We start from the raw sequence: 14,513 nt of genomic DNA, 5'->3' as shown, positions 1-14,513 counted from the left end.
CGGGAGCAGCAAGGTAGGTGGTGCCCGTCACGTGCTCGGAATCACCTGACTCGGAGCCGTGGAGGGGGGAGGAGGAGTCACGAGGAGGGTGGCCCGGCCCGACTGAGCCCTGAGCCCTCTGCCCTCCGCCCCAGCCCGCACTTCGGCCCTGCCCAGCCACGTACCTTGCTCCTCACCGCTCTCCTACTTTCTTCCGGGCTCCGGAGGCCATCGCAATAGGAGATGCTCTCTGGGCACTTGGGAGAATTGACTGTCCTCCTACTACTATTGTGCTCGCCCAACCAGTATTTATTGATGCCCGCGAAGTCCTGGGGCACAAGGGGCACAGAACTGGAACCGCCTTGGACCCTGCCTGCCCTCAAGTTGCTCCAAGATTAATGGGGATCGGACCTCTGCGTAAGTAGCTTCCGTACGAGATATCAAATCGTAAGGTGAAAGGTAGATAAAAATGCTCGAGAGTTGGGTGGACGCATCTCTAAGGAGCTGGCGTCTGAATAGTTCTAGAAGGATGGATATGGTTGGGATGTGCAAAGGTATGGAGGAGGAGCCAGCCAGAGTGAGGGCAAAGCCTCAACCAAGGCAGAGTCATGGGTGAGATAGTTCGTTCTAGCAGGTAACTGGACCCTGATAGGAAAGCAAGTGCAAGCAAGGGAGAATGTCTTATCCTCTTTCTTCAGCAAATCACTGACAGTGAATACTCCTGCCACTTCACACTCATCAGGACCAGATTCCCCCTCTCCTCCCCACCCAAAGTCTACTTCTTCAGTAATCCTGTCCACCCATAGAACAGTGCATCTTCTATGACCTCCTTCAGATCAGAAACCAAAGGAATGAATAAAGAAAGCAAACCAAAGCAAATGCTTATCACCAATGTTTGGGAAAGCTAGAGGAATTTTTACTCTTCAGTCAGGCTTTAGAATTGGAAATTTGACAAAAGAGGATCCTCTTCCTGAAGGGGGCATGGGTGGTGGTACTGATCTTCCAAGGAAACTAACTTCTTGATTGTGAAGAGAAAGCATGTATGCAAATCTGGGACTTGGTTCTGTCTGAACGTCGAAGTTAAAGGTAGGACACATACTTAGAGGTCATCTAGTACAACCTCTCACCTAAAGAGAATCCACTCTACAGTGTCTCTGACTGATAGACATGCAGCATACACTTCAATAGATACCAGGGAAGAGAGCTCACTATCTCAACAGGCATCCAATTCCACTGTGGTAAAACTTTGTTTAAAAGTCTCTTATTCAGGCCAAAAATCACACTCCCTGGAGCTTATATACCAGAGTCTAAAAGCAGTGGTCATCATCTTTTTCACGACAGCACCTCACATATTAGATTACAGTCTTCATTACCCACTGTCTTCTCTGTTCCACATTAAACATACTCAGTTCCTTCAGCCATTCCTTCTACAGTAATGTCCAATAGCACTTCCTGTGATGACAGAAATGTTCTACATCTACACTGCTCAATTGTTGCTAGTGTGACTGAGGAACTGAATTTTTAATTTTGTTTAATTTTAATTGCCAGATGTGGCTAGTGGCTACCGTACTGGACAGCACAGCCTTATAGTTTTAAATGCACTCTCCTTTATATGCAACTGAGCTTGTCAACATCCATCAAATGTCTGACACCTACAATGCAATACTGACCAATACAGCCTTCAGGGTGACTGTTTAGCACCTGGACAATATTTCTATTAATGCTTTCCAGAATGGATTTTTTTTTTTAATATACATGGAGTATAAGTGTTTCACACTGATAGTCACTGGAACTAGTACTTTGTCAGCAATCCTAGTGACTAAACTTGTACAGCTACATTTTTTAACCTAAATATAAGACTTGATATTTCAACTTTTTGGCTTAGGCTGTGAAGTTTAGGTACTTCAAGTTGTTGATCATTTTCGAGCTCATTTCAATATAGTCTACCAACCAGCCCTTCCAACTTTGTGGCGCTTAGAGAATTAGCATTACTACCATCTGACCCATATGTAGTCCTTTACAATTTGCAAGGTACTTTTACATCCATTATGTTTAATTTGATCCTTACAATACCTTGTGAGGTAGGCAAGATAATGAAATCTACATTTTATAGATAAGGCAGCTGAAACAAACAGGAACTAAATAGATTGGATCCTTTTTTACTCCAGTGAGCATCTTCTTGTATACTGTCTTCATTCAGATCCTTGCTAGAAATGTTGAAGAGGACCTCCAGAGGCCAGGCTGACCCTGAATTCATAGCACTCACTGATACAGCAGTTTAAGCAGGTCAGTTCCCCCAAAAGGTCTGATTATCCAACCCACAGGTTGCCATTCTGTTCAAAAGGATGGTACAAGAGACAGTCATTTGACTTACATAAATATTAATACCAGTCCCATTGGGAAAAAAGCAAATGAGGGTTGGCTGCCAGAAAAAATTTCTACTTGCCTGTCCACAAAGGGACTGTCATACCAATTGCTTAAGGAAGCCAAGTCTCCCTCTCTTCCAAAACTCCCATGGGGCCATGTTTTATTATTATTTATGGTTCTTAGCACATCCTGTCCCACATTGTAGTTGGTTATATACGTGGCTTAAAGCTAACTTCAAGTCATTCACCTTTATAACACCTAGCACTCAGCCCACTGCTGTCCATGTAAGAGGCACTCGAACCGGTAAAACATAAACCAATTCAAGTAAATGTTCTTCCAACTGTATCTGACTCCCCTCCAAAAACAAACTTGTGACTAGAAGAGGCACAGACAATTGCCACATTCCTGCCAACATGACTGATTAAAATGCCCTTATGATTGGCTTGGTCACAGTTTCCAGAAGGTGCTGAGGCTTTTGCTAGTTAAACCAGCTTTCATTGGATTTTGTTTTCTATGTGTGTTTTCACCAAAAAATAAAGACATTTCTCTAACAATAGGAGCACAGGCTCCGGACGCACAGGCTCAGCGGCCATGGCTCACGGGCCCAGCCGCTCCGCGGCATGTGGGATCCTCCCAGACCGGGGCACGAACCCGTGTCCCCTGCATCGGCAGGGGGACTCTCAACCACTGCACCACCAGGGAAGCCCAGGACTATTTCTTAATAATGCTAGTCAGTCAATAAGGAAAATAAGGGATCAGTAACACAAAACATCTGACTGTAGGTGTTCCAAGAAAGGAAAAAGGACTAACAAACAAGAATATAGTGCTTTACCATTTACAAATCTTTCACATACATTCCATTTGACCCTCACAACAACCCTGTGAGGTAGGCAGCACAGATATTACTCCCATTTAACAGATGAGGAAAGTGAATCTCAGAGCAATTAACTGATGTGCCCAAGGTTCTACAATTAGTAAATAATTTGTATTTATATCAGTCTTTGGCCTAAAAATTCAGCACCCCACCTCCCCTCATACTTGCCTACCTACTTCACAGGGATAATGAAGATAAAATGAATTCAAGGCTAGAAAAATACTTTGAGGGAAAAAAGCACTATATAATTATACCCGCAAACTATAATTTTCCACGATATATGGCTCATTCCCCTTCTTGTCCCAGCTTGTGCGTGAACCCAGAATTTTATATTGCCTCTGTTCTGTGTTCAGCTAAGCAACAAGTAAGGCAGGGGAACAGTGTGATTCTCTTTAAAGTTATATAAATTACAATCAGGATAACTGCTATTATAGCAAGTTGGAAAACAACACAGAAAGGCCAATGTGCAACTGGGACCCACGGAAGCACACAGTAAAGCAAGGCAACATTATCAAATAGGGCATGATTGCATAGAAGGAAATGTGGTGTCAGAGTTCACACTGGCACACACACAGTTATCTAAGGCAAAGTGGTGGCAAAGAAGAGTCATTTGTTCCACATTATATAAAAAAGAGCAGAAGATTCATGAGACCCCATGCAACAGTATCTTATGTCACACAGATCTCTCCAGCTGCCTACAGAGAATATAAACAACAGTGTCATCTTCATTTTAAAGAATGACTGTACCTGTGTTCATATCCTGAACTAAACCAAGGAATAGCTCCATGCTAAACTTCCTTGGCTAAAATACAACCAGTACCATCATTCCTAGTCAGACTAATAAACAGAATGTCTTTTAAGGTAATGAATTAGATGGCTGTGTTTAGATGTTTTTTCAGGATTCCCTTTTGATTCTCCTGCTTTTAAGACCCAAAGAAAGTTATATTGAGTTTTTATTGGTGATTCTAAGTATATGTGTTTATAACAGTTAAAGTGTGATAGGTGAATTTAACATATTAAAAGAGTACTATAGCATCTGTTCAGAAAAGATTATATACTATACAAACTATTCAAGTCATACAAAACCATTTTTCAGTGTCTTTTCAACTGAGAAGAATCCTATTCAGCACGCTTCTCCTCCTGAGGTGGTTCATACTGAGCAAGCTATGGGGCAAAGACAGAGGAGTTTAGGTGAATTTGATTCTAAATTGGGTAAAAAACTTAATAGTAACAAAACGAGTTAACTATTCAATTTAATTACTGAATCAGTAAGTTTATATTAAAATCCTATCCTTTTTAAACCACTCAGTGATCTTAATATTTAATATAATCAAACCTAGTGAAAGTTCTTTTTAAATAAACCTTTAAAATTACTGGGAAACTAAAACTTAATTCCCATTCATGACTGCACTACACAAATACTTGATATGCAATAATATATATCTTCCCAAAGATGTTGTGGCTTCGAGTAAGGTATAAGCCACCATATTCTTTCTCTCCACCATAAGTTTACTGAACTTTCTCCTAAAAAGCAGAAAAAAAGAATTATGTGACATACATTAATCTAGCCAGTCAATGAGGAGCAGCTAACGCTTTTGACTTAAAAGGTGCCAAAAAGTTGTGTGGCATCTACACACTGTGGGATCTTGGATAATTTCAGACACTGAATTTTTCTGTTATGCCGAGCTGGGGTCTGCTGCAACACTGTGCTAAGATTTGAGTTGTTCCAGTTAGCTGTCAGATTTGAGAAGCTAATTAGACTTCACTGTGCTTTAGTTTCCTCACCTACAAAATGGTCTGTGCACCTGTGTGACTTATCTCACAAGGCTGAGAAGATAAAACACATCATGAGAAATGCCTAGAGTCACGTGAAATGCATTATGTGATTCAGATGTGGTAAAACCTCAAAGACTTAAGAGTTGACTAGTTTGAGCTTTATGAAAATTCTCGGAAGCCTAAACAAAGAAAAAACTTCAGCAATAGACAAAATTAAGGGCAAGCAAATGGACCGAGGTTAAGTGCAAACAAGTTTACAGAGTTAACACGTTACAGGGCCACCACGTGACTATGCAGATTGTGCACTGCACAATCTAAGGGGTTCCATTAGCAAAGCAGTGGCCCTGTATCGACCTATTAAGTCAACTGCCTAAGACTAAGAAATCTCCATTTACTTATAAACCACTAATCATTAACCAATATTTTCATCTTTTTGTCGATGAAGGTTCCCAAGAACCTCTTCTTGACCACACTTTGCTCATCCTAGTTACAGTTTGCTTGTGGTTTTCTAGACAGGGCATCAGCTTGGCCTTGCAGTTAACTGAGATTGATATTCACCTGCCTCCCTCCCCTACTGTCCATTTTAGTGAGGTTTTGGTCATATAATCATTAAAGGTGACATTATTTTTAATATGAATTCTTTCAAAAATTTTACCTTTGTTTTCAGTTTTTTATTTTCTTCTACAATAGCTTCATATTTCTCTTTCATTTCTGCCAATTCTAGGCGAAGCAGCTCTATTTCTGGATTTTCTGGGGTGGCAGCTCCTAAGTGATGCTTTAAAAAACTAATGTAAAAGTTAAGAATTTACTTGAGCTCAGTGAAACTAATGAAATAGCCTTTTGAAATAATTCTCTGATGAGAGTTACCCCACCCTACCACAAATATGTACCCAGAGATCAAAATCCAAATACTCAAAGAAAGTAATTTTTTCAGTAATCAAAAGTATTTTAAAGGTTATTATCTATGTGAAAATATAGGAGTTCAAAAAAATAAAGGCCTTTTTCTGACTTGAAAAATGAAAAGGATACTCCAAAGCACTATTAGGTTTCTCTGGTTCTTCATATAAGGCTACCAAAACTGCAAATCAAAAAGCAGAAAAAACAACAATTAAAGTCTTAAATTAAAAAGGCTGAAATTATATTCCATACCCCAGTAAATACTGAGTGTCTATTATACACCACGCACATTGCTAGGACTGTCCATACCATGGTGAAGAAGACAGACAAGGTCGCTGCTCTCAATGAATTTACAGTCTAGTGCAAAAGATAAACAAGGAACTAGCCAAAAAAAGACTATCAAGCAGCAATATAGGGTAATGGGTTATAGGAGCATATTGGAAGAACACCTAACTCAGCCCAGGGCACCAGGGAAGGCGTCCCCAAGAAAGAGAAATAAGACCTGAGACCTAGGCAGTGGTTTCAGATAAAAAGGGAAGGCCAGGGGCAAAAGAACAACATATTGAGGAACTGAAAATTCAAGTGTGTCTAGATGGAGTTGTGAAAAGGGGGGCAGGAAAGGAAGCTGGAAAGGTGGTTAGCGAGGAGACTAGAGGATCCTGCAAGTTCAGTCAGGCCTTGGTCCTAAGAACAAAATGGCATATAATTAAACAGTTATAAGCAGGGGAGTGACAGGATCACTCTTGACTCCTGTGTGGAAGACAGACAAGTGGGACAAGGATTTAAAGGCAGGAAGAGCAATTAAGAGGCTGATACGGTAATCCAGTTTAAAGAGAGTGACCTGGGAATTCCCTGGCAGTCCAGTGGTTAGGACTCCGGGCTTCCACTGCAGGGGGCACGGGTTCAATCCCTAGTCGGGGAACTAAGATCCCGCGTGCCTCGTGGCGCAGCCAAAAAAAAAAAAGGGAGAGAGTGACCTGCACTAGAGTGATAGAGGGATGAAAACAAGGTAGATATGTTTGAGAAAAACTCTGTAGAGAATCAACAGGGCTATGGTTAACTGTTGGAAGGAAGAAGGTCTGAATTCAAAATGTTCTTCAAGAATGAAGTTTCACACACAACATGCTAAACAACTACCAACCAAAAACTTTACCAGTAATCAACATGCTCAAATCAGTATTAAAATATATACTTTAGTGGTTTCATATCCAATAGTTCACGTCAGCACTATCTTTTCCATCTTATTATTGAACACATTCCTTCTAGGATATACTACTCAAGTAAAAATCTCTCTAAACCAGTGGTTAATTTTTTTGTGCACGGAACTCTTTGAAAAATCTGATCAAAGACAAAAAACTCTATCTACACACAAAAAAATGTGCATATCTAGACCCCAGTTTAAGAACACCTCATAAACCAACTTACATGCTCCCCTTTTATTTTTTTAGAGTTGTAATAACCCTTCAAATATAGACAGTATTAAAAAAATCAAATGGGCAACTAATACTAACAACTTACGTTAAGTTCTGATACTCTTCTAAACGTACTTACAGCACTGTTTTTTGAGAAATTGGCATATTTACATCATCACTACCCTCTCCTCTCCTTCCCTCTTCTTTCAGTGTTACAGTACACTTTAATTCCTCTACTTATTACCTTTTTCTTGAAACTATGTACTCAAGCCTCTGTTTCTTCTTCCATTAATTTCCACTGATCTCTACCAAATTCTAACTTTATAAGACATGAATACTCTTACCCTTTCTTCCCCTACCCTTTCTTTTAGCTTCTAAGTTTCTGTCAGTGGTAGTTACAAGGTTGATAATTACAGAACATAATGTAAATGTCAAGTTTCCTGTGCTTTTCTATAGATGAAATATACTTCCTTTTAAACAGACAAGAACTCTATACCCAGTGTTTCCCTTTTTGCCTTAGCAGCCAGGATTTTTAGAGGCTGATACAGTGCTCAAAATAACTAAAATGCCTCTTCTTCCAAATGACTTATCTTTATCTTTAGCCATCCCTATAGCGTTTGTTTTTTTGTTTTGTTTTGTTTTTTTGCGGTATGCGGGCCTCTCACTGTTGTGGCCTCTCCCGTTGCGGTGCACAGGCTCCAGACGCGCAGGCTCAGCAGCCATGGTTCACGGGCCCAGCCGCTCCGCGGCATGTGGGATCCTCCTGGACCGGGGCACGAACCCGTGTCCCCTGCATCTGCAGGCAGACTCTCAACCACTGCGCCACCAGGGAAGTCCCCTATCGCGTTTTAATGTTAGCGTTTTAACGTGGAAATAAGCTGGATAAAAATTATAAGTTAAATCTGTGTAAAGTACACAAAATCAAACTTTAAATAGATCATATCAGTAGATACTCTGTTGTCTGATGTTACTTAGGAGACTGGAAATCTAGGAAAGTTGAGAGGGAATACCAGTAGATGTCAGTAAGGGAAAAGAAGCCTCTCCTGGTTTCCAGTCTCTCATGAAGGAAAATCCATGTATGGCCACAAGGCTGAATATCTTCATTTACCTCCCACTATCATCACTTCTCTGTCCTTACCAGTGTATGTTTCATTCACTCCATCCAGCCACTCTGGCCTCCTTATACCTCCTGAAACTCAACATCACACTTCACTCATGTCTCTGCTCAAATGTCTTAAGAGAGGCCTTGCCTCACCACCCTATATAAAATGGCACACCCATCCTCCTTATGCCCTTACTTTGCTATGTTTTTTTCATAACACTTACCGCTGGTTGACACTATGGTTTATCTGTCTCCCCCAACTAGGATATAAGTTCATTTAGAGCAGGGACTTTTTTTTTCCCCCATTGTTTTATCCCCGGTGCCTAGAACAGACACCTGAATAAAATGGTTAAATGAAAGAAGTGCGCTTGTGGAGTTTTTTGAGGGTGGGGGAGGTCGATGAAATTCCAAGAGTCTGTGATACCTCCCAGATGACAGCACAAGTGCTTTCATGTAGTCCCTTAAATGTTTACTGAAACTTATTTGCAAAGAGATAGGAAACTGGTACCTGAACCTAAGGTAGCAACTCAAAATTACCAGCCCATGCTTGGGAATTAAAAGCCCTGCATTCTGCTAAGACCCAGAGTTGTTATTCTCCGAGAATTTTCTCCTAACTTTTGCTTCTGGCCAAAGAGCAGTTACCAAATTATTTCCCAGATATTTACTGTACTTGTCGTAGGGACCCAGATCATCACCCCTGCCAACTCCTCTGTTCTGCACCCTAGAAAGTTCCAGCCAGTGAGTTGAATGATACATAACAGGCATTCGCCTTACGGCTTAGCTAATGAAAGCTAAGCTTACGGCTTAGCACACTACCTCTTGGAACCCTCCAGTTTCAAGCACCTTATTCATCTACTTAGATCTTGAACCCGAGAGTAAGAGATACAGTGTAACAGCTTCCATTTTTAAAAGTGAAAACAATATAACCGTTTTGATGTGCCCTCAAGCTCTTTAAACTGTGATTCTACTTTAATTATGAAATCTGCACAAAGTAGCAATTGATATAGACTACGAAACTGGGTTCCGTTGAAAAGCCACAGCCAAACCGCTACTTCGGGGATTAGGTTCACTTAGCTACTTTGTAGCCCGCTTTCAAACCTGGTCATTTCCCCACTTGCCCTTTGTTCAAAGGAAAGTGTTTCTGTACAGGATTTTGAGGGCTCCGAAAAAAGTGTCAGGAGGGAGGAGTTGGGCTCTCAAGGTCTTTAGCAAACATGCTCACTGCGGCTGCTCAAGGCAAAGCAACGGAAGTTGGAGGGACTTCACAACAGCTGCAAGAGTTTCACTCCCTGCGGCGAGAGCGGTAGCGAGTGCGAGGCTACCCAACCCCGGCGGCGGCCGGCAGCCAGGCGTGAGCCGGTCCCCGCTGAAGCCCGAGGCCCACCTCGCTGAACCCGGGACGAGTTCCACCTGTTCCCCTCCTGCCCCACGCCACGGCCCGTCTGGGGCGCTGCGCCGAGGAGCACGACGAGGTCACGAGAAACCCTCTCCTGGCCCATGCTCACCCTTGGTCAGCGTGTCCAGCACCCCCGACTTCTCCAAGTATCTCCGGAACTGCTCGCGCTTCGAGTCGGCGGCCTGAGGAGACACGGCGGGTCAGTGGCCGAAGCCCGGGGGCCGGAGCAGGAAGAAGGCGCTGGGAGTCCGGCAACGCCGCCTCCGCCTCGCCACCTCAAGCCCCCCAGACCTGCGCGCGCGCCCCCACTCCCACCCAAGCCGACCAGCGGCTGGCTACCGCCCGCACGCCCCCAGCCACGCCGCGCCCCCCTCACTTTGTAATGGGCCATAGTGACAGCGGCAGCGGCGTAGCTGGCGCCGGAGACCGTGGCGGGAGGGCTCGGAGCAGCACTGCTCATGCGCGGAAGGGCGCGCGCGCCTGCGCACTTGCGAACCACGGTTCGGGACCGCCGGGGTGTGGCCCGTTTTCATGGCGACCAGGACGCTCTGAATGCCCCATAGTGAGCTTAGCGCAAGGAGGCTGCGTACGCCCGCCCCTCTGTCTAGCAAAGCAGCACTCCTCCTTCCTCTTCCGGTTCTCGCAGAGTTTCGGTTACTTAGTAGGAGGCTGGGTTTTGGTAACTCCGGACAAGTGTCCAGGTGGGGCCAAAGGTGGGCGGGGCTCCAGGGGGCGGGGCCTACTGAACCTGGAGCACTAGAACTCATTCTAGAGACTGGGGTCTCCTGACACCGGGAGTGGGCGGACCTGTCTCAACTAGGACCTCCGGAGCTCTGGCAGCGTGTGTGTGCTGGCTTGTCGACCCCCATCTTGAAAAAGGGCGCACTAACGAGGGCAACCCTTGGATTTCCAATGGCTAGAGGACTGCTTAGAATCGTCTGTTTGGGCTCCAGCTCTTATATTTGGAGTCTCCTTGTTTTGTGACCAACTTGACGTGGGCCTCCGGAGGGTGAGCAGTAATGTGCTAATAATAGCTAGCACTTTTGAGCGCTTACTGTGTGCCTGGCAGTGCATTAAACACATATGTTTCTTATTTTAATTCTCACACCGTCCCTGTAAGGTAGGTACTGTTAGTAAACTGTCAAGTATAGATAACCAGTGAATAGTAGAGCCAAGACTCCGATCCTGGCACTGAATCACGATGCTATCTATAAACTGGTGAAAGAAAGCGACCAGTCTTTTTAGGATTTTATTTACCTAGATAGCAACATTATGATTATATTCAAGACAGATCAGGTTGCAGTCTATAAAGAAACTGCGTTAAGTCCCAGGGGCAAACAAACTATAATCAGTGTCCAGAAGTAAAAGATGAATAACCAAAAGAGGGAATTACATAGATTAAGAACAATCTCTGAAGGCTGTGCTCCCTTCAAGGAAAAACCTGGTTCCATTTAGCTTCGATTCTGACATGTGATTTTCCCAAAATTAGTGTTATTCTGAAGGGAGCCTGTAGAAAAGTAGTCCTGATTTGGTAACTCTATGTGTTTGAACTTGAAACTAGTCCTTCCGAATTCAGAATTAGAGCCATTTTCCCTTTTTTAAATGGGTTTGCAGTTGTCTGTCTAAACAGCTGGTCTGTAGAGCTGCCCTGTTTTTTCTGTGCTCAACCATCATTAAGCTACTTCTTTGATAATATAATACACAGAATGTCTAAAAGCCAACAGCTGTTCAGATCTGAAGGTCTGTGGGAGCCCGCCTACCAATGAGGCTGTTTGTCAGCGACACTAAATGATTTGGAGGACAAGCAGTAGGGTTACTGCAGGTTTTGACCAACTCGGATTCAAAGGACAACCCTCCCAAAGAATCAGGAGTGTCTGGAATGTCAAGTGGATGGAAGTCTCCCTGTGAAGGAGGAAGCGTTCTGATTGTGCTCTCTCTGAGCTGGCCCTTGAGGTTACCTTTAGGAGGTGATGCCTGCTTTTCATTTTCTGCAGAGGGACCCCAAGTAGCACGAAGCCATTTCGGTTTCCAGGTGTAGTTAGCTGGCAGAGAGAAAGCTGTTTGGGGTGACTGCCCCGTGTGCTTGTTCAGATCTATAGCATCACCTGGAAGAGAACAGTGACCTTTAGAGTAGTGGTTCCTTTTGCTGTCTTTGCCATCAATTTCTCTTTTTCCCCTCAACTGGTTACCGTTAACTTCTTTTCCAGATATTTTATGAGTGTCTCCTGTATTACTTGAGTTGATGTTTTGAAGATGACCACAGGTAGTACTAAGCATACACATCTCAGAAAGTAGCGTTTCCTGTTCATCCAAAATGCCTTTGTCATCATTTCCACTGTGATTATCTGGATCTGTCTGAAATGCAGGTGGATTTAAACCAGGGTACGCTGCTGTGTGTGTTTGCTTTTCCACTAACAGACTGTAATCAGGTGCAGAAGAGAATCGTTTCAGTGAATTTGCAGATGTGTTTTGATATCTGGCAAGGTTTTGTTTTGACTTGTTGGTACAGAATTCATTATGTTCATCCTTCAATTTATATTGTCCCCAAAGCCCTCTTTTAATCTTTTTAAAACCTAGATGGAATATTTCTAGAACATTTAAGAAAAGTGAAACAGTAGCTATGGATTGCATAAATAACAGGAATATCGTCTTTTCTGTGGGTCTTGAGACAAAACAATCAATTATATTTGGACACGGGTGGCCGTGGCATTTAAATAGAGGCGCTAAGTGAAATCCATATAAAAGATACTGTCCAATCATGAACCCAACTTCAACCACAGAGCGAGTGAGAATGTGTATCACATAAGTGCAAAGCAAGGTTCCTCTGAGTGGAGCTTTATTTAGTTTCCTTTGCTCAAGCTGACGCAGTTCTTGCTCCAATCTCTTCCGATCCCCAGGCATTTCAAGCTCTACCTCCTCCAGTTCACCCCTCAGTTGAGCTTTCTTCATCTGCCTCTCCTTCTCCAGAACTCTCAGTTGGTACAAAGCATGGCCCATGTAGACCAGGGATGGTGAAGACACAAATATCACCTGCAAAACCCAGTATCTAATGAGGGAGATAGGAAAGGCCTGATCATAGCATACATTTCTGCAGCCGGGTTGTTCTGTATTACAGATGAAGCCAGACTGCTCATCATTCCAGACATCTTCAGCAGCTACACCCAGAACAAGCATTCGAAATATGAACAGGACGGTGAGCCACATCTTCCCAATCATGGTGGAGTGGATGTGAACTTCCTCCAGAATGCCTCCAAGGAAATTCCAGTCCCCCATGTTTATTTAGTCAGCCATCTTAGCTCTGAACCCCATCAAATAGGAGGCAGATAAATTCTTCCATTCTGAGGGGTGCGCTATTTCTTAAGGCAAACCTATGGCCAAAATATGAACAAAGCATCACTCTTTCAGCATGCTGGTCGCTCTACTTTTTTCCCTAGAAAGTTGTAATAATCTGTTACCAAGAATATGTTTAAGATGTCAGGAATATAAAATAATTTATGTTTAGACCTTACAATGCAATGGGGAAAAAAAAGATACCTGGAGGAGGGGTGTATATATTCCCTCCTATGAAGAATAGAATTATAGGAATTCCTGTAAGAAAAGAGTCTTCTTACTCAGCTGAAGTTTGTTGTTTTATTTTTTTTAACTGAGAACTTTTGGAGAGCTTCCTAAAACTACTGACTTGATCTTACAAACCTATTAAGATTATTTTATATAAAAACTATAACCAAAGTCAATGATTTTAAAATCTCATTTATGCACAAAGGAAAAGGCATGTTTCATTTCATAATCCAGTAAGATACAGCATTTAAAGAAACCAAAAGAAACAAATCTGGCTCTCACTATAAGAATGTAGAGTAGTTTTTTAATCCACATTTAAATGTCTAAATTCTAGTTTCTTTCTGGCAGTTTTTGAGCATTTTCAGAAATCATTTCAGTAATATATTTATGAATATTTATGGAATTATTACTAACTTTGCTGTGAAAATTTTCCAAAAATTCTCAACTATTTTGTACTACCAGGATGTTATTAGATATTGCTTGAAATAAATGGATCATTGGTATGGTGGTAGTATTATAGAAATTTTCATTATAACAGTATTTGACCTTTTTAAGACATGTAGCTTGCTTTGTGGAGGGAGCAGTGGGGCGAGTTATAATACAGATGCTTGGATTATGAGCCAGTAGGTTCCATATTAGAGTTGATACCCTAGGATATCTAAGAGAAAGTATATCCCAAAGGAAAGAAAAAAAGAGTGAATGTTTTCATTCACTTTCATTTAACATATAAATGTATGTCCTATATCCCTTATAGAAAGGGAAATGATACACAATCAAACAACATACTGGGATATTATAGCTACAAGATATGTGCATCACAAAAATCCTATGAAGTAGGTATGTTGTTCCCCCATTTTACAGATCAGGAAACTGAGGCACACCTTAAATTACCCAAGATTACACAGCTAGAACTGGTATTCAAACTCAATCACTGTGGCTCTAAAGTCAGCTCTTAACTGTTTTACTAAACTGTTATTTTTCCTCTCTAAGCACACTTGAAATTTTCATGAAAGAGATATTAAGAAATCATCTGTTTTCTCTTACAAGTTTAATTATTTATATTAGGTATGTCAAATAGTGAAAGTTTTGACTTTTTAAATAACAGGTTCTAGAGTCTTTAGTTCCTTTTTGAAAGCTTTATATAGTTCAGAA

The 14,513-nt window shown here is 42.1% G+C and overlaps 2 protein-coding genes across 2 annotated transcripts; both read right to left on the bottom strand.

Annotated features, from left to right (window-relative positions):
* Positions 1 to 3,152: 3,152 nt before the first annotated feature.
* On the bottom strand, positions 3,153 to 10,263 carry MYCBP (MYC binding protein; the record flags this gene model as incomplete). Its single annotated transcript, XM_082672345.1, has 5 exons — positions 3,153 to 4,384; positions 5,652 to 5,781; positions 6,026 to 6,074; positions 9,913 to 9,985; positions 10,180 to 10,263. The coding sequence occupies 5 exons, from the start codon at positions 10,261 to 10,263 to the stop codon at positions 4,340 to 4,342; spliced, it is 381 nt and encodes a 126-aa protein (XP_082528471.1). The 3' UTR covers positions 3,153 to 4,339.
* A 1,268-nt stretch (positions 10,264 to 11,531) lies between these two features.
* GJA9 (gap junction protein alpha 9) lies at positions 11,532 to 13,076 on the bottom strand (the record flags this gene model as incomplete). Its single annotated transcript, XM_082647951.1, has 1 exon — positions 11,532 to 13,076. The coding sequence occupies one exon, from the start codon at positions 13,074 to 13,076 to the stop codon at positions 11,532 to 11,534; it is 1,545 nt and encodes a 514-aa protein (XP_082504077.1).
* Positions 13,077 to 14,513: the final 1,437 nt, after the last annotated feature.

Source organism: Grampus griseus (genome assembly GCF_964374135.1).
Source record: "Grampus griseus genome assembly, chromosome: 1".
Taxonomy (NCBI): Eukaryota; Metazoa; Chordata; class Mammalia; order Artiodactyla; family Delphinidae; genus Grampus; species Grampus griseus.
Note: the sequence above shows the minus strand (reverse complement) of the source record. Positions and strands in the feature narration are given on the sequence as shown.